At 39.5% G+C, this 18,421-nt stretch overlaps 1 protein-coding gene across 9 annotated transcripts; it reads right to left on the bottom strand.

The window, feature by feature from the left end:
* Positions 1–68: 68 nt before the first annotated feature.
* Positions 69–18,261, bottom strand: LOC105287741 (kinesin light chain). Of its 9 annotated transcripts, none has more exons than XR_003406512.1 (9): positions 15,822–16,266; positions 13,046–13,412; positions 12,764–12,929; positions 11,939–12,654; positions 11,651–11,854; positions 11,525–11,536; positions 7,472–7,591; positions 2,682–2,758; positions 69–1,813 (listed from the first exon to the last, which is right to left on the bottom strand). XR_003406512.1 is itself a non-coding variant. In XM_026969449.1 (9 exons), exons 1-8 carry the CDS (start codon positions 15,863–15,865, stop codon positions 2,156–2,158), a joined length of 1,647 nt encoding a protein of 548 aa, XP_026825250.1. In that variant the 5' UTR covers positions 15,866–16,266; the 3' UTR covers positions 79–1,813; positions 2,107–2,155. The 9 variants fall into 9 exon arrangements, 8 of the variants coding, with proteins under 8 accessions (XP_026825250.1, XP_011351785.1, XP_026825252.1 ...); XM_026969449.1 differs by lacking the exon at positions 2,682–2,758 and adding an exon at positions 2,107–2,173 and having other exon boundaries at positions 79–1,813; XM_011353479.3 differs by lacking the exons at positions 69–1,813; positions 2,682–2,758 and adding an exon at positions 3,361–7,209 and having other exon boundaries at positions 15,822–16,019; positions 16,080–16,267.
* Between the last annotated feature and the right edge of the window lie 160 nt (positions 18,262–18,421).

The following is an 18,421-nucleotide window of genomic DNA, read 5'->3' on the forward strand; positions in this document are numbered from 1 at the left end:
TCTTTATTGAAACGACATACGTGTGTACTTGGCGTTCTTTTCTTGGTCTTCTTTACTTGGTCTTTTTATTTTTTTTTACACTTAATGCGAGAAAACAACCATATAATATTTTAATCTGAATTTACTTAATATTTTATTTTACTTATAAGAGAATAACAAAATCTTAAAATACTAAAACACACTCTCGATCATATAAAATCAATTGTACATAAATATTATAATTATTCTGGTGAGATTAAAAGATCAAAATAACAAGAGAGATATACAAGTGGAAATATTTATTATAAATCAAAGCTTATACACATATATGTATGTGATTAAATAACAATATTTGCACCTGAGAGCTACAGTACATGTCAAAAGCTCCGCTATTATTATGCATTGCATACATGGTAAAATGGTACCTATGTATATTGTATGTGAATTGATAATATTATACTTCTCGAACATTATTTGTGATAGTATTATTCTCTTACATCACTTGCATCGAATATAAAAGCGTCATTATTTTAGGAAAATTCTTCGTTTGGTGTAGATGATAACACACAGTGTAGTCGTGTAAATAATCGTGTTACATATCTGTATGTATGTATATGTATTTATATGCTTCTCGACGCACGATATACAAAATGTAACCGCAAAATATTCAACAAATAACAAAAACATGAAATACGTTAGATAAATAAGATGCGCTTCGAGCTTCCTTATTACTTCAAGTAATCTTTTCTCAGTTAATGATTTATCGCTGTCGGAAAATGATTTTACAAATTTCGAATAATTTGGAAAAGTGATTTGCAAGAAGTATAAATATTCAATTCTCAGTGGATATCATTCAAAATCTCTGATACCGTTACATAACACAGTCTAATGTCTAAAACATTGTAAAAAGAATAATTTTTTTCTGTTAGGACCAATTTAATTCTATTATTGCTGTTTATCACGGCAACATTTTTATGGTACGAAGTTTAAAAATCGCAGAATCTGAGATACCGTGATACCTGTTGACAATTAACATCCACGAAATATAATGAAAAGAGGATCTAGGCCTTCAAGCTCTCAGGCGCGTAAATACAGAGAATATCGAAGACATACGTGAAACGAAAAGAGACGATCCAATCGAAAGTGTTAAAAAATCACTTGCTCGATAAACTCAAGAGACCTCTAGCTAACGCAATTTGTCATTAAAAATAATATCTGTGTGCGATGAACGTTGAAGATTACAACGGAAATATAAAATCAGACGATATACAGAGCATACGTTTATATTAAGCGACACGGATGCGTCTCAGCCAATGTTGATAGCAACACGGTCATTTATTTAAGGTCTAGCATCAATTGGAACAATGCATTGTCGCGAAGGAAATCGTGGAAAAACGCATGTACACGCGCAATCATACCAATGTGTGTGAGATAAGTGATCATGATCTCTTTGGAGTTTTGATTCGGATTATTTAATATCATTTGAGATTCATCGAAACATACTCATTCGACGATACGCAATTAACGCCAATTCGTGACACTTTTTTTGTTCAAGTCATCCGTATACAGCTACGCGTGAGAAATTAGCAGCAACGGAGTTAACTCGGCTTACGGTGCAGTTTTTCGTTAGAGAAGCAACTGGAATGTGTGCTATGTACGCAAACGACGATCCGGATATAATGAACATCATCGGTCAACGTGTTGCAGAATTCCCTTTCCGACTTATCATCATCATCATCATCATCATCATCGTCCGTTCTCGAGAGATTATAGTACATCAAGTTTCTTCGATGAACATTTTTTTTTATTTTGCGCGAAAGGCATACTTCCATTCCTGCAACATAACGTGAAAAAACGAGTTTTGAGTTTGATTATTTGTACAGAGCGAGCAAATTTGTGTGTTCCTTAAACTACTTCGCGTGTACAATATATCACAAAGATCGCTAATTTATAATTATATTGTACGAATAATTGCGTGTGTGCGTGTGTGTGCGCGCGTACGCGCGCGTGTGCATCTTATGATAATCATATAATATTATTACATAAACATTGTATCGAGGTTTATTAATTCACATTATTTAAAATTAAATATATTTCATAGTGTATAGATAATTTATTTATATTTACATTAAATGTAAATTTTCATTGAAGAAACTGGATATTTCCATAAAAAACGTTAAAAAATATTAAACTGCTGAAAAAAGCGTATATTAATTATTAATTGTATTTAAATCCAACATTCATAAATGCACAAGCACAAAAATGAAGGAAACAACTATAGTGCATAATTATTGCTTCAACATGCAGTTGCAAAGAATAACAAATTTTCCTTTTATCCGAAATACCTTGAAATGTTTCCGCGACTATTATTAATATGTGTGTGCATGTGCGCATGTGCGTGTGTCAGTGTTAATATCTATTCTATATTCTTTTTGTCATCATCATCACATAGTCAATATGAAATATTATTATTATTATCTTTTCTAATCACCATTACTAAATTTGTAGGAATTCTATAGCAAAAATAATTGATAGGCAAATAACAAAAGTGATTTTTGCAGACATTTTGGTGCAGCAAAGATAAAATTAACATCTAAAAAAAGAATAAAATAAACTGATTACAATTAAAAATTGCAATTCATTACACTTTGTGCACTAATAACATAAAAGAGAAGTCTGATTCTACGAAAAAATATACGCACCTTGTTATTAATCCATCCGTCGTCCGATGTATTCTTTACAGCATCATCATACATCATCATCGTCGCCATCTCGTACCCTGGATCCCATTACATACTCAAGAATCAAAGCGAAACAAAAACGACAACGCATTGATCCAGAGAACGAACGGTGCGCTTAAGTACAAATTTTGCGTGCGAGGTAAGTTAATGCGATTTTATAACTGTTATTAACATATCACAATGAATCGCATATATTACAAAGTCATTTATACATGCCTGTAATTACAATATAATGGTATACAGAGTGTCCCAGATCAAGTCTGACTTTCTTCCGATTGTAAATATTGTATTATAATATGTTTATCAATTTCATTTTTTTAAGTTTCAAATGTTTTAAATATTGTTTAAATTAATTATTTTCAAGTAATATTAATTTTTAATTATAGTTATTATATAATTTCTTTTCCTTATAAAACACTTCACACAAAATAATTTTCATACACATAACTTAATCATAAATAAGAATTTATTATTAAAAGACCTGACTTGGGACATTATGTATATTTCGTGAGACAATTCTAGAAATTGGATAGAAAATATCGTCTCTCCATAGTGTAATAAACTTCAGTGAATAATCGTTTGAAAAGTCAACAATGTTGAAACGTCGAAATCGGAGTAAAAATCAGGTAAACCGCAGGTCTTTGTTGTTGAAAATAATTTATTTATCATTTATTAGTCTCAAGGCACTACCTCTTCATCATAATATTTATCATTATTAAGTCTGTGTCATTATAATTTTTCTCGTGGAGAATAAAATACTTATTAATTCATAATATAACAAGTTATCTCACCTAAAAACAGGATATTAAGAACGTCGTTTTATATAATATATAAGACTCATATCTTTTCCATTTTCGAAAATATATACTCGACGCTTCGCAATTCGAAATTCAACAAGCACTAATCTATTTTCTGTTTTTTACATGCACCATTGCGATATCTCTTACGAGAGACACTGCTCCTCATTTTCTTAACTTATTATAAAGCACATTCTCTCAAATTGCAATTTTAAATTTTACAAATATATTGGATATGTACTTGTGAATTATATTCGCAGTATATATATTCTTCTCTGTACAGTCGTATAAATATATCTCTATCACTACTGATAAAATACATCTTCGAGAATACTCGACACCGTAACTTTGGGAACCGTTGTAATTTTGTATCCAAATTGCACTATAAATCGCGAGTAAGATACCGCTAAAAGCCACGCATGGAATTTTTGCAATTTTGCATATTTCTTTCTAACTCAATCATAATATTCGTAACGAGAGCACGCATTAGACTGTGCGTATACTTCTTACGACAAATCGAATGAAATTCAGAATACATTGTCAACAATTCTCACATACAATTCTAATCTTTATGTAATTAAGTATCGGAATACAGTTTCTATGTATTTCGATCTTTCTTTAAATAGTATCGAACAGTAATAAATATATATGTTGTAAGTATATTATGAATACGAATCGAAAAGAAAATGCGTTGAAAAGTAAATACATTGAAAATTGTTATCGAACTATACGAATGTCGCTTTGTGTGTGTGTGTGTGTGTGTGTGTGATAAGACTCTTATTTTTGCCAACCAAAAATACATACTCGATACTTACAACGATATTTTTCATATAAACTATATTTCTTTCTTCATTTGTGTAATTCACTTAAACCTTTCTGATTGTTAATCAACCTTCGGTATTTCCGAGAAATTACATCGTCTTTGCAAATCTATATTGCGCTGTATAGTTAAGCAAAGCTCCTATTTGCACGATAATGCTTTTGAATGATAGGGTAAAGGTGCCTATTATGAGATACCTTTTTTTGAAAGCTTATGTTTTCTTTAATTGTAACTTTTACCTTTACGTGTTCCTGAAGATAAAAAATTCAAGTTTCACCAGTAAAGTGCATTAACCGCTGCAATATGTATTTTATTTTTTACGACCAACAAACGATTCATAAAAAAAATTTAAAAAGTAAAAGTTGCCCGGCTAACTTGCCGGAGCTCTTAAACCGGCATCATTGGTTCACATGCGCTACGCAGCTGTCACTAACAAAACGTTCGACGATCATCCGTTACCAATGTGAGGCAGTAACGTATTTAGAAAAAAGTGGTTGCGTTTGTAAAATAGCTTGGGGTTTCATATTAGAAACTGTCTCATATTAGGCACCTTTACCCTATGTGCGTCATTTTGTGAAATTTTAGTGCAAAAGGCGAAGAAAAGAATAAATATGTTCAGCAGAAAAAAAGCAACCAAAAACTGTTTCATCAAACTCTATAAATAAAAATTATAAAATTTACATATAAAAAGAAATACAATCGCGTTCTACGTATGATATTTTCCTATTAAATATCTTTTTTTTAATAAAATGTTCTATGTAAGGATTGTTATTTAGGCTTGTAACGCTTTCACGCTTTATCGCAGCTAAAAGCAAGGTGTTGAACATACGTTCGATTGTTGCAGTTTCTTCACGTGAATAGATATCTATCTGGAAGTTTAGTACACCACGTGTAAATGCAATTTATACAAAGTGCTCCACAATCGAAACAGTGGTTTACAACCTGAATGATGATAGATACATACGATAAAAGTACATAAAAAGAAATTTCAATAGAAAACTTACAATAACTGTACTTGTGAATGCAGAAAATTGTCATACTAAGCACCTCCGTTTTGTTGTCGTTCAATTGCAAAATAAAAGGAAATCTAAACAAAATACGGAAAGCCCTCTCCTTTCTGCTCAGATCGCGAAGTAACAAGACAGTATTGCTATAACGTATAGACATGGACAAGAATAGACCGAGCGTGTTCTCTACTTGGCAGTGAAGATCAGGTAGAAAAGGACAGAAAGCAGATACCGTGTAGCTATCTCTCTCTGACAAAAAAATAGTGGAGTGTAAGAAAGAGTGTAGAAAGAGATAGACGGCATCTACTTTCTCTCTCTTTCTGATCTTCAGTTTTCGCGCCTCACACTCGGTCTATTCTTACTATGTCTATGCTATAACATTATTATCACAAAATCGGAAAATATTTTATCATAAAAAAAAGTAATTGTTAAGAGTGCTAAAGCCTTTACCGTTTAAGAAACTAATCGAAATAAATGACAAATACTTTTAAAAGTATACAGTATGCTCGAAAAATAATGGGACTGGCAGAATATCAATTCAAATACTGAAATACTGTGTATAAAAATTCTTCATTTTATTCAAAATGTTCTTTTGGCGTCAATGGAGCGTTGAGCAACTTTCAAACATCCAAAAACAGATTTTCAAAAGTCTGTGCACGAGTGTGTTGTTATTTCCATCAACCGACTAACGCTGAAAGAACGTATTTTGAATATAATACATGATTTTTACATGTACAATCAGTATTTGAGTCAATATACTGCCAATTCCGTTATCTTCCAATTCTACTGTAAAAAAAGCGATAAAACATGTACGAAAAAAGATATCATGAAAGATAAACTATCATGAATAAATAGAATTCTCAAAATAAACTGTTGTATCGTTATTGATTCGAGGGGGCCTTCTCTCTTTAGCAGAATAATAATTTTATAAATATGGATTCAGAGAAACCACTCATATTAGGCATTACATATGCCTTATCACATGAATTAGACGCGTTCTCAGGCTTATACTCGGGACACACGCATCATACGTTATGTCTAGACATTTGTGTATCACCGTGGCACCACGTTTGCGCGCCACCCTATAATATAATCTTTATTATTTTCACGTCTGACTTTCAATTACTTTTCAACATTCTCTTAATGTATATAAAAAAAGTAACTATCACTAGTCATTTCGTATAATTCGAATAGGCTCTCATAAACTAGCTGAGGGATTTTAGAAGCCAGAACTTCCAAAATACTTCTTGTATTATTATTTTGCTTTAATCGTCTGATTTAATTGCGATACTTTAACGCGTCTTTCTCCTATCTTACGGAGCCAAGAAACATCAGGAAATCAATTTTGACTGATACAAAATGGTTTCCTGACGTGCCAGATTTGAAGACGTACTTTAAAATATCTGTTTTCCGAACCTGTTTACTCTAGACAGCATATCTATCATCCAATGATCTCGTATTAAGAAATCTCGTCAACGAAGCGCATTAAAATAGACCTGCTCTCTTCAACTGCATTGTGCTGTTGCGTACGCTTGTTGCGCTCGAAATAGAGACAGGTATATGAACAGGTATAATAATATTAAGGGTTAAGGAGAAGGGAAAGAGAGAATGAAAATCGTGAAGAATTACAGGAGGCGCAGTTGAAGAGAACAGACCTAACTGTGATTGGCTATAAACGGAGTACCAGCTAACGAGAAACGCGAAGTTTGCCTAACCTACGTGGACGACGAGTGAATACCGAAAGCTTGGAAGATCTTGTTTTTAAAACCGGGTTTGTTAGGACTAGCGTCGTGGTGTTGGCCGCTGCCCGCCGTCGACTGTCCCTCGTGTAGCGCCCTTTGCACCAGCGGCAACGAGCTGTTCGCCTGCGTTCGATTGCGGTTCGTGTGCGTGCGCGTGCATCGTCGTCGATCGTTCAGAGGTTCGGTCAGATTGTTCCGATCAGGTGTTGTGCCGGATATGACGAAGACGGACGAGACGGAACGAAAAAAAAGAACAAAAAGAAAGAAGAAAAGGATAGTAGACGACTATGAGCGTTCGTGTCAACAGCTACGTGGCATGCGGAAGTGCGTACGGCTAGTTTGTACGTTGAAAGAGTACGCCGTCGTGAAAAAAAAGGAGACTCACCTCTTCGTGGCTCTGCTCGTGCTCGCTATTGGCCAGGCTAGACCGCGAGCCGCGTCTGGTCGAGCTCTTCTCGTCGCCCAGCAGTTGTGCCACTCGCGCCTTGTTCACCAGGTCCAGAGCCTGCAAGCAATAGGAATAAATAATTACGTAAAGTATTACAAAGTACCACTTGTGAATGTTAATAATCATGAATGAATCTGAATGTTAAATTAATACGTTGATTGTCTCAAGTATCTTTAAGGGGAAGCTGGAGTTGCTAGTGAACTATTTTTTCACTACAGCGATGGTAATTGCAGTTTCGAAAATTCTCTTTATTGCTTGTGCAGAATAAAAAATCCTTTTCCACAAATGAAGTATAGATAGAAAGTCCGCTCTACAGGACTTTATATTCAAAATGGAAAAAAGTTAAAAACTTGCATTTGTCTTTTCTAACTTTTTTCCATTTTGAATATAAAGTCCTGTAGAGCGGACTTTCTTTCTATCTATACTTCATTTGTGGAAAAGGATTTTTTATTCTGCACAAGCAATAAAGAGAATTTTCGAAACTGCAATTACCATCGCTATAGTGAAAAAATAGTTCACTAGCAACTCCAGCTTCCCCTTAAGGCTCCTGAGTACTCACCGCGGCCATGTTGAATTATGACGTCAGAAGCGAGAAATGACACGCTGAGAATTCTTGCGTGCCATTTTCTAATAAAAAGATATTTTGATAAAAAAACACTACAGATCGCTTCAGCACACTTGTAAAATATACCGAAAACTAAGCTTTTCTGTTAACAGTCAATCAATAGTCGTAAAATGACTGTGATATGAGACTTGGTTATGCGGAATGACTGCGCATGTGCAAGACTATTTTCATATTACAGGCATTTTACGACTGTGGATTGACTGTTAAGGTGATCCTGGAGTGACTAGTGAAACAGTGTTGCCATTTGCTCAAAAATGACAATTAAAATGCTTAATATAAAAATTTCGCAATTTGTACGCACAAAATCGCAGTTTCGCAGGGTGGGGACACGATTAAGGAATATGAGGATGCTTGTCGAAGTGACTTTAGAAGCGTAATAAAAGAGAATTCTGTACAATCCTGTCAGAATCCTGTATTCTGTAAAGGATTGTACAGAATTCTCTTTTATTACGCTTCTAAAGTCACTTCGACAAGCATCCTCATATTCCTTAATCGTGTCCCCACCCTGCGAAACTGCGATTTTGTGCGTACAAATTGCGAAATTTTTATAAAAAGCATTTTATTGTGCAAATGGCAGCACCATCGCGAAGAAATTTCCTGGTCACTCCAGGATCACCTTAAGGTAGAGTCCTAAATAATAAGAGAAGCGCAATCGTTACCCCCTCCATGCTTCCCATGGTCGCCATGTTGGGCCCGCAGCTGTCTATTTGTATACAACGTAGCTTATGTATCTGGTCCATTTGGTTATTCTTAATAGAAATATGTTTCAAAAATGTCTCAGGGATACCTAAAATTTTTTTTTTTAGAAAATAACAAATATATTATAAATATATTTTTTTCTCACTTATAGTACACCGATTGCAGTTAGTTTCCCAACAAAATGTATTACGGGCTCAACATGGCGGTCAGCCAATCAGCAAGTGAGACGCCGATTGCATTTCTCTGATTATTTAGGACTCTACCTTAAGGGCATGTTGGAGTGACCAGGGAATTTCTTCGCGATGGTGCTGCCATTTGCACAATAAAAAGCATTTTAAGTTTAAATTTTATGCAAATGGCAACACTGTTTCACTAGCAACTCCAGCATCCCCTTAAGGCGGCGATCCTGGAGTCGTCTGTATTACCGGCGGAATCGGTGATACGGGAAAAAAATCAAAATTGTAATTTTTTTACCATTTGGAAAGTTAAGTCCTATTTTCCACACTACATTATTGTGTGTACTTTCATCGTGGAAAAGGATTTTTCATTCTGTGAATTCAATAAAAAGATCCTTTTCTTGAAAAATGCCGGAAAAATGCAGGAAAATCACCGATTCCGCCGGTAATACAGACAACTCCAGGATCGCCTTAACAGAAAAGCTTAGTTTTCGGTATATTTTACAAGTGTGCTGAAGCGATCTGTAGTGTTTTTTTTATCAAAATATCTTTTTAGTAGAAAATGGCACGCAAGAATTCTCAGCGTGTCATTTCTCGCTTCTGACGTCATAATTCAACATGGCCGCGGTGAGTAATCAGGAGCCTTAATAAATTTAATGAATATTTTTTTTAAATAAATTTTTTAATCAATATCTTTTTACCATATTGTTATCAATTGTTGCAGTGTTATTTGTGAGCTGTATGCGCGTGCGTGTGTGTGCGTGTGTCTGTGTATATGTATGTAATTAATTAAATATATACAGGGTGAATCTTAATTCCTGCGACAACGTTTTACCATGAGATATGGGTTACCGACTGCAACTCTAGTATCGGAACGCCACAGAGATGGCAGTTGCTTGGATCTACCGTGATGTACAGGCAAGTGAAAAATGTATTCAAATCACAAATATCGCACGGAGAAAAATAATTTAGATGCACATAGTATATTTTATGCTGTTTTAAATAAATTTTATAAAGTTATTGTATGAATAGCAATACCATTTGTTAAGAATACTAATGTTATATATTGAAAAATAATTTTGTTAAATTAGCAAAAAGTGTTTACTATAAAACTAAAATGAACTATAAAAAAAAAATAATTTCTGTTCTACGTTCTGCTGTAATGTTGAATAATTTTATTAATTTATAATATTATATTATTTTGTAATAGAGAAATTTGTCGTTATTACATCAAATATGCAACATTAGTAACAACAGCAGTTTCATTGCAACAGTAAAATTATTTTGTTTCGTGCGTATTATTGAAACTATACATAAAATAAATAAAATAAAATGTGGCGTATATAAAATCAGTGATGCCATGTGATTTCATGCAAATTGTTCTCTCGCCCGAGCGAGACTGAGACAATATGCTCCCAAATCCACGAAATCAGGCATCACTGTAAATATGAACATAAAAAATTAACATAAAAGTAAAAAATGTTTGCATGCTGTTATAACTTTACGGTGGACTTCCACACCACCCTTGAGGTTCCACTAATGGCGCGTTAGTTTTTTTAAAATGGACCTTCGCCTCGAACCATATTGTATTACACATATAGTTTTTTTGACAAAAATAAAAATCAGAAATGGAATGTAAAAAAAGAACGATAGAAACATAAACGAAACTTCTATCATTCTTTCTTTACATTAGACTTATTCTCCGATTTGTATTTTCGTCAAGACAACTGTGTATGTGTAATACAATATGGTTCGAGGCGAAGGTCCATTAGTATTCTTAACAAATGGTATTGCTATTCATACAATAACTTTATAAAATTTATTTAAAACAGCATAAAATATACTATGCATCTAAATTATTTTTCTCCGTGCGATATTTGTGATTTGAATACATTTTTCACTTGCCTGTACATCACGGTAGATCCAAGCAACTGCCATCTCTGTGGCGTTCCGATACTAGAGTTGCAGTCGGTAACCCATATCTCATGGTAAAACGTTGTCGCAGGAATTAAAATTCTATGTATCACAAATTATTATGCATGTGCGCGCGCACATATTTAAAGTGTTAAGGGGATGCTGGAGCTGCTAGTGAACTTCTTCGCGATAGTGCTGCCATTGCACAATATTTGCACAATAAAATGCTTTTTACAAAAATTTGGCACTTTTGTGCGCACAAATTGCCAAATTTTTGTAAAAAGCATTTTATTGTGCAAATATTGTGCAATGGCAGCACTATCGCGAAGAAGTTCACTAGCAGCTCCAGCATCCCCTTAATATAAACAAAACTTATACTAAACTTAGATTAGACAAAAATTAGAGACAAACTGAAGAGAAAAATTAATCTAAAAAGAAAAATTATACGAGAAAGGCATAAATAAAAAGCAATGTTGGAAACAATGTTAAAAAAACCTTTAAAAAATAATTTTCCAAACTGTTGTAGCGCAAAGAAAAGGTTACGGTGCAAAATTCGAATGCAACTCTCTTACTTACTTGCTGCACGTGCTGCGTGCGAAAAATGCAAGAAATAACATTAATCTCACGTGTGTGATCTCCCTTTAGAAAAGGGCAAACAGGAGCGTTAACGTATTAAAGTAGAAAGTTCGGAATGGAAATTACCTCTCTTCGGGACCTCATGGCGCAATCCTCGAGCGTTTCCGCGGCCTCATACTTGCCCTGTCTTCGGTAGAGCGCACCGAGATTCTTTAGGGTAGTGGTGACAGTAGGCGAGTCGACTTTCGCGGCTTTGTGCCAACCGCCATATTCACCGTACGGTGTGTTCTCCTTGTTCCTATGCTTGTTCTCCTCTCTCTCTTCAGCCACCTGAAATGAAGAATGACGAAATATTATCAATGACGACGTTGCCGCTACGTTGGTACTACGCATGATAATTCAGCGTTCTCGTACCTGCCAGATCGGCTTGTTGTCGCCATCGATGGCACCAAATTCCCTCTCGTGCGCTCTGGTGAGCACTTGTTTGTACAGCACCTCGGCATCCTTGTACTTGCCCTGTTTCAGGTAACAAGACGCCAGATTGTTTTTCGTTTTCGCGACATTCGGATCGTCCGGGCCCAGCTTGGCCTCGTAGATTTCAAGCGCGCGCTGATAGTAGCGCTCGACCTCCTCGTACTTGCCCTGGTTCTGGCATAGTAACGCTAAGTTGTTCAGCTGTTTCGCCACGTCCGGGTGGTCGCGGCCAAGCACCTTCTCGCGAATCTCCAGCGCCCGCTTGCACAGGGGTTCAGCCTCCTTGTACTTGCCCCGTTTCCCGTACAGCACCGCGAGATTGTTCAGCGTCGCCGCCACCGCCGGATGATTCTCACCCAGCGTCTTCTCCCGGATGGCTAGAGCGTCGTTCAGGAGATTCGCGGCCTCTTTATACTTGTTCTGATCTCGATACACGAGAGCGAGAATGTTTAGCATGGTCGCCACGTCGGGGTGATCGTGACCGGAAGTCTTCTCCAGATCTTCGAGGGCTTGCTTGCATAGGGGGACCGCTACCTCGTAGCGGCCCTGACTCGCATACTGGATTACCAGGTTGTGCAGCGTGCGCAGACGTGCTGGTATCTCGTAGCCGGCGTTCACTTGCTGCGCGAACTGCGATGGCGGAGTCGGAGATATGGCTGTGGGAACAGACACGATTAAAGATAAATCAAGATTTCTATTCGCCGAATCTGCACGATGTATCATAAATTTCCAAACTGTCCGTTACACGTTAAATGTAAACGTTACATTTGCTATTGCGATCGTCCGCGTCATCGTCGGGGAAAAGGTCCACTACAGGATCGTCCTTCGGTCGGTCCTTAGCGTTTTCATCCTCCGTGGACGGATCTGGATCGTATTGTCGCATACTGGCCATGAAATCTAGATGTCTCTTTTCCTCTTCCAATCCCGCAACCTTCGAGGCGCATGATAAAGAGTTAATATTCATTTACCGCGATCCGAGAATAAAAAGAGAATTATATTTCCCCTCATTGAAAAAGCTAAATATAATAGAAAATTGAAAATACATACAGCTTGCTCGCTCGCTTGCAGCTTTTGCTGAGTGCTGGCTAGTTCGTCCCTGAGCCAGGCGTTTTCCTGACAGAGCCTCTTCACTTGTGTCCTCAGCTTCTGTTTCTCCGCCTCCACCATTTGCAGATGGCTTGCCAGTGTCTGCATCACCTGCGCCTCACCCAGACCCATGTCGATCATTTCAATGATCTTGGACAGCAAACTGGCTTTGTCTCGGGCGGCTGGTGAGTCCTGAGACTGCAGGCCTTGTAACAGACCGCCGTGCTCAACTCGCAGAGCCTCCAGGCCCTGAGCGACCGTCCGCGCTCCGGCCACGATTTCCTCCTGCGTCATCGCTGTCATTCTGCCGATGTTCTCGATCTTTTTACTGAAAGTAGGAAAATCAGCTTACATTAATAAAATAAAAGAAAAGAAAAAATGTTTCCCCTTAATTTTTCCCTATAATGTCACGCCCTCTTGGGAAATACAGTTTTGATCTTCCTATCGCATAACGGTTAAAAAGAGATCGACGTTTAATTTCTAAAGAAAATTTGCAAAATCAAATATTCTACTTCGCACATTCACGTATTCCAGTAACGATGAAAGATCAGCAATTTATATCACGGTCATCTTTTCGCAACATGGCCGGTGAGCGCCGAAGCGCTTCCGGTTTCTAGAACGCGCCGAAGGGCCGAAAACATGCAGTTCCAGGAATGCCATAAGTGGGACAACGTTAATGATGACTTGAGCGCGCGACCTGCACTCGATCGCGAGGAATCGTTAGAAAAACGAAAGACGAGGAGAGGAGAATACTTACCCCATGTCTTCGCGGTCGCGTGGAAGCTGTCTATGTGCTAATCTACGTATGGTACGTACCGTGTCGGCTCAATATTTCGACGCCGGCGCAGCAATACCGCGACGTTCTCGCCGCTTCAACAAAGCGGACACGTGTACAGAGCGATTCGATTTTACAGGTGCCATTAGCTTTGCTATCATTCGAGGATTTTGATGTTATAGATTTCCAATGAATTACGACGTTATGGAGTTAAAAAGTAATTGTTATATGATTGGTCATCGTGGAACGAAGATGCGCTTTGCGTGATTAATAATGCAGAAAATCGTACACTCATATCATCATCCTCGTCGTCACTACCATCATCATCATTGATCTCATATTCATTCAGATTTTGCAAAGACCGAATTTCCTGGTTAATCTAGCTTCTTGTGAATGCGCCTGTAGAGGATGCAGTCGGAAATTTGACGATGAAGGACGGATTCGCAGCACGTAATCGATAGCGGCCGATTGAGGAAACCCGCTTGCAAAGGCCTCGTAAAACCGCTCGCGGTTAAAACGCTAATTTCAGACGGTATCCTTAGGCACTAATAGGTCTTCCCTTCGATGGGAAAAAATGTCCCATCCAGACAAAGAATATAAACTTCCGCCCCAGAGTTCTTGGCGCTCGATTCCAGTCCCGCCGTCGTTTTTCTAAAACTAATCGAGTGGCCAGACTCTATTTTCTAGGGACTCTAGTACTCCCCAGGTATTCATGAACCTTGACCTCGTCCAACAATCGGCCGACACCACGAGCAAACTTGACGGCCTCGCGACAACTTACTTTTCTTTACAAATTCTTCACGATTCTATCACGATCGCTTTCGGTTTGCGACGATCGACCTTCGATCGTTCAAAATAGCGGCAACAAAACCCATTGAGACAACGAAGACCAGTTTGAACGAATTACCTTGAAGTCACCCTTGAATTAAATAATCACTCGATGCACACACGCACACAGATGTAAGCCGAGAAACATAAGACGTAGAAGTCGTTGGAACTGTAGAGAGAAGAATCGATCATAAACTCTGACTTTAAAGCAATTCTCTCAGCATAACATAAATTCCAGAAGACATAAGCGGGCAAGAAGAAGGAGGAGGGACAAAAGCTCAAAGAAAGAAAGAGTAAAGGAGCCCCGAGGGGCATTACGGTTCGACGTAGCGAAACTTTTATGCATCCCCAACAAAGACCCCGCAGAGATTCTAACATTGGTCAACGTTGTCCCAATCTCTAAAGACTACTTAGGACACACATTAATTGGACTGAAGTCCATATGACATTAATGTATTTGAGTTGAATTTTCACAGGAAGGCCTGCAAAAATATCTGCACCGCGTTTGGAACATGGAATACATCGCTGATGAGCGTGATAACGTCGCTGTGCCAGTCTTCGATCGATGCGTATCTAGCACAGTTGTAGCAGCAATTTCTATGAGTTCGCTACGCGGCGAACCAGGGTGATTCTCATTCTGACGCGATAGCGAAACCGTGTCTAAGTCCGCGGGCTCGTGAGCTGTGAGCTCTCTCTTCGGAAAACATTATATACTCTAGTTACAATCGCCACAGCCATCTTTTCAGCCCCGTAGTAGCGCCATCGATAGGTAGACCCGTCTCATAGCAGTTCCTGATACCCTTCGCGTTTAATACGAAGTACGTGGACACGTACGCGTGCGTATGCGACCATCGGATGCGGAAAAGATATGAACAAGGCCGCTACAATGTTTACCGGTTCACGGTGAACGAGCTCGACGGGGAAAATGCACTCGTTAGCTCGCGAGGCTGCGAGTCGCAGCGCGATCTGCCCCTCGGGCATACACCTGGTGGGCTTAATTTTGGGATCAGTCAAAATCCAGGTACCTACGCGATTTCAGCCACTCTGCAGCGCCAACGTTGTGCTGAACGGCTGTCGGCGGGTACGTGTCGCTAAGGGAATTCTGAGCGTTTACGTCTAGGAGGTGGTACTCACATCCTATAGGCGTTGAGCGTCTTTGACATATCTGTCCTGCCCATCGGTAATGGTGGAGTCTGCCGGGTCTACCGATCCCGCACCGTACATGAATTTATACACGCACGCACGCACACGGTAACGGTCTCGTCTCCCGTATATATGTAGATACACACACATATATACTCGTGTTGGACGTGTTGGGGATACAAAAGTCACCTAATCATCGTCATAGAAAAATATAGACCGCGTATAGATAGACGCGCGCGACGTACTTACACGGATATACGTGTGTACGAGTGGAAGGAAAAAATATGTACACCCTGTACGTGTATGTGTTTAGGTGTGTGTGTGTGTGTGTGTGTGTGTGTGTGTGTGTGTGTGTTTGATGTGTATGTGTGTGATTTCGATCGTCGCGGAGACCGAACCGCGCGGGATCGTGTTCAGTCTCTCACTGAAAGCTCACCTTGCCTTTCTCACCCCTTGGCAAGCCCATTCCTACCCCGGGAAGGGTGCAGGGCATCGATGGGGGTGGAAAGTGCGCAACGCCTGCGCCGTGCGCGAGCCCGTGCTTCGTGTGGCGAGAGTCATATATGCGCCACAACTGCGTCAAGAGGGTGCACGAGCGATGCACCCTCGTGCGATAGTTGCAAGAGGGGGATGATGTCAAGATATCCCTTAATAGTTTGCAATTAGTTCGGGTCATCGTTATTTCAAGTCGAGTCCTAAGCGGAGAATTCAATGCGTCATCCACAGTACGAGCATCGTGGATAATGGACTTTTTTCGCATTTCATAAAATGTAAAATATTGTTTATTTATAAATTATAAACTCTTCAGTTTTCTCTCCTTAATTTAGTAATTGTGTATATATTCGTTCTTTCTTGCTCCTTGACTGATTTAGTATTATATTCCTATTGGATTGTAACTGTATATTTGTCCTGTTTTGTTTTTAACAATATCGATTGTATATTCGTTATTAAAAATTAAAAGAACGGACGAATACATGTTACAACTCGATTTTATTAATTTTATATATATATATAAAAATTGGACATTAAATTACCGTTTTGACGAATTATTATCAATTCTCTAAAATTGTGAAACTTCGTCGTAAAATTCCGCCGTAATTCGGAAGTTCTTCAAGTCGCAGCTTGAAAACGGAGACGAAAAACAACGACGACGTTTAGCGTCATGGTCGCTGACCTTCCGTTATGCTCCTACCGCGGCCACCGTCCGCGGAAACAAATTAAGCCGATTACACTTCCGGCTACACCTGCACACGTTCGTCCAGGTAGGCGTGGCCTTTTCACGCGTTCGTTCAATCAAATAAAACTGCACCCGAGACCAATCAGAACAGGAGCAACGCAAGAGATAACTTAGGAAACGCTCGCGAGGGAATTTACACGGAAAGTTTCGAGTCAAAATTCCCAGAACGCGCGTCTGCACATGGAAATGGGCTTTGCTGTTGGCTAATCTGAGAAAACCGTTGCCCCCCCCCCCCCCCCAACGAACGACGCGAGAATGGCTCTCACTTCTCCACAACAATGACGAGAGCTAATTTTTTTCCGTTCTAGCATGTCGCCAGGATGAAGAAAAATAAAGCGAACACGACGATACTTTTTTGCAGTTGCACCTACTGCACTTGTCTACTCGACGATCGAGCGAGACGATCTTAACCTACACGTACGTGCATACGCGATCGACGTGCGTAGTTAGAATCGTTACGCGGAATGATTCATCGCTCTAGACATTAGCCAACCTCATCGCACGTCGGTGCCTCAGACCGAGCGATTACACGCTCTCCCGTCGCGAGAGACGGTCGCGAGAGAGAAAGAGATAGAGAGAGAGATCGCCGTTACGGAAAATCGACAATTCATACTACTTACTCTTGCGAGTAATCCTGCAACGTTGTCGCCGGCTCGCTCACTGTAACATCCCACCGGCGGCACGTGGGTCAAGGATGTCGCCGGGATGTCCCGGAGAAGGTCCTCGAAATGTCCGGAGGATATCCTTAGGGGCTCTCTGGCCGCAGAAACCGGTCTCTTTCTCTCGCAGATCGAACGCTCCGGGACGCCGGGGATGCGCGCGAGACGGTCGATCCCTGGGCGAAATCGACGCGGGAACGATACCGCGTTCTCGGTGAAGGAACCCTTGCGACAGTTCTCACGCGACGAGTGTTCGAGAACGCTCGACAGCGAGCATCGAGGTCCCGTGTCTGCAGACCGTTCCCGCGATGACGGACAAAGATGGCGAGGCTCGGACGTGGGTCTCGGTCAGCAGCATCACGTATTTTCGCAGGGATGAGGGCTACAATGGGAACGCCGTGATCATCGGCCGGCAAGAGACGAGCGTGAGAACGCGCCTGCGAGAAATCCCGATGGAACGTCACCGAGAGAAAGCGCCGAGGACCGCGGAGAGACGAAAATACTGCGCGACAAGTCCCACGACCGATCGTAAAGTCGCAACTGAGGCAACTCCGTCGCTCGCAGCGCCGTTCACCAACTGGGCCGGTTCTCATGGCGCGATCACTGGTTCTTACGCCAAGTTCAAATAGCCCGATTCGATACGAATACTTTAATTTGCATGAGAATTTTTCTTATAATATGCGAGATGATGTCCC

This window comes from Ooceraea biroi, chromosome 5 (genome assembly GCF_003672135.1).
Source record: "Ooceraea biroi isolate clonal line C1 chromosome 5, Obir_v5.4, whole genome shotgun sequence".
NCBI lineage: Eukaryota > Metazoa > Arthropoda > Insecta > Hymenoptera > Formicidae > Ooceraea > Ooceraea biroi.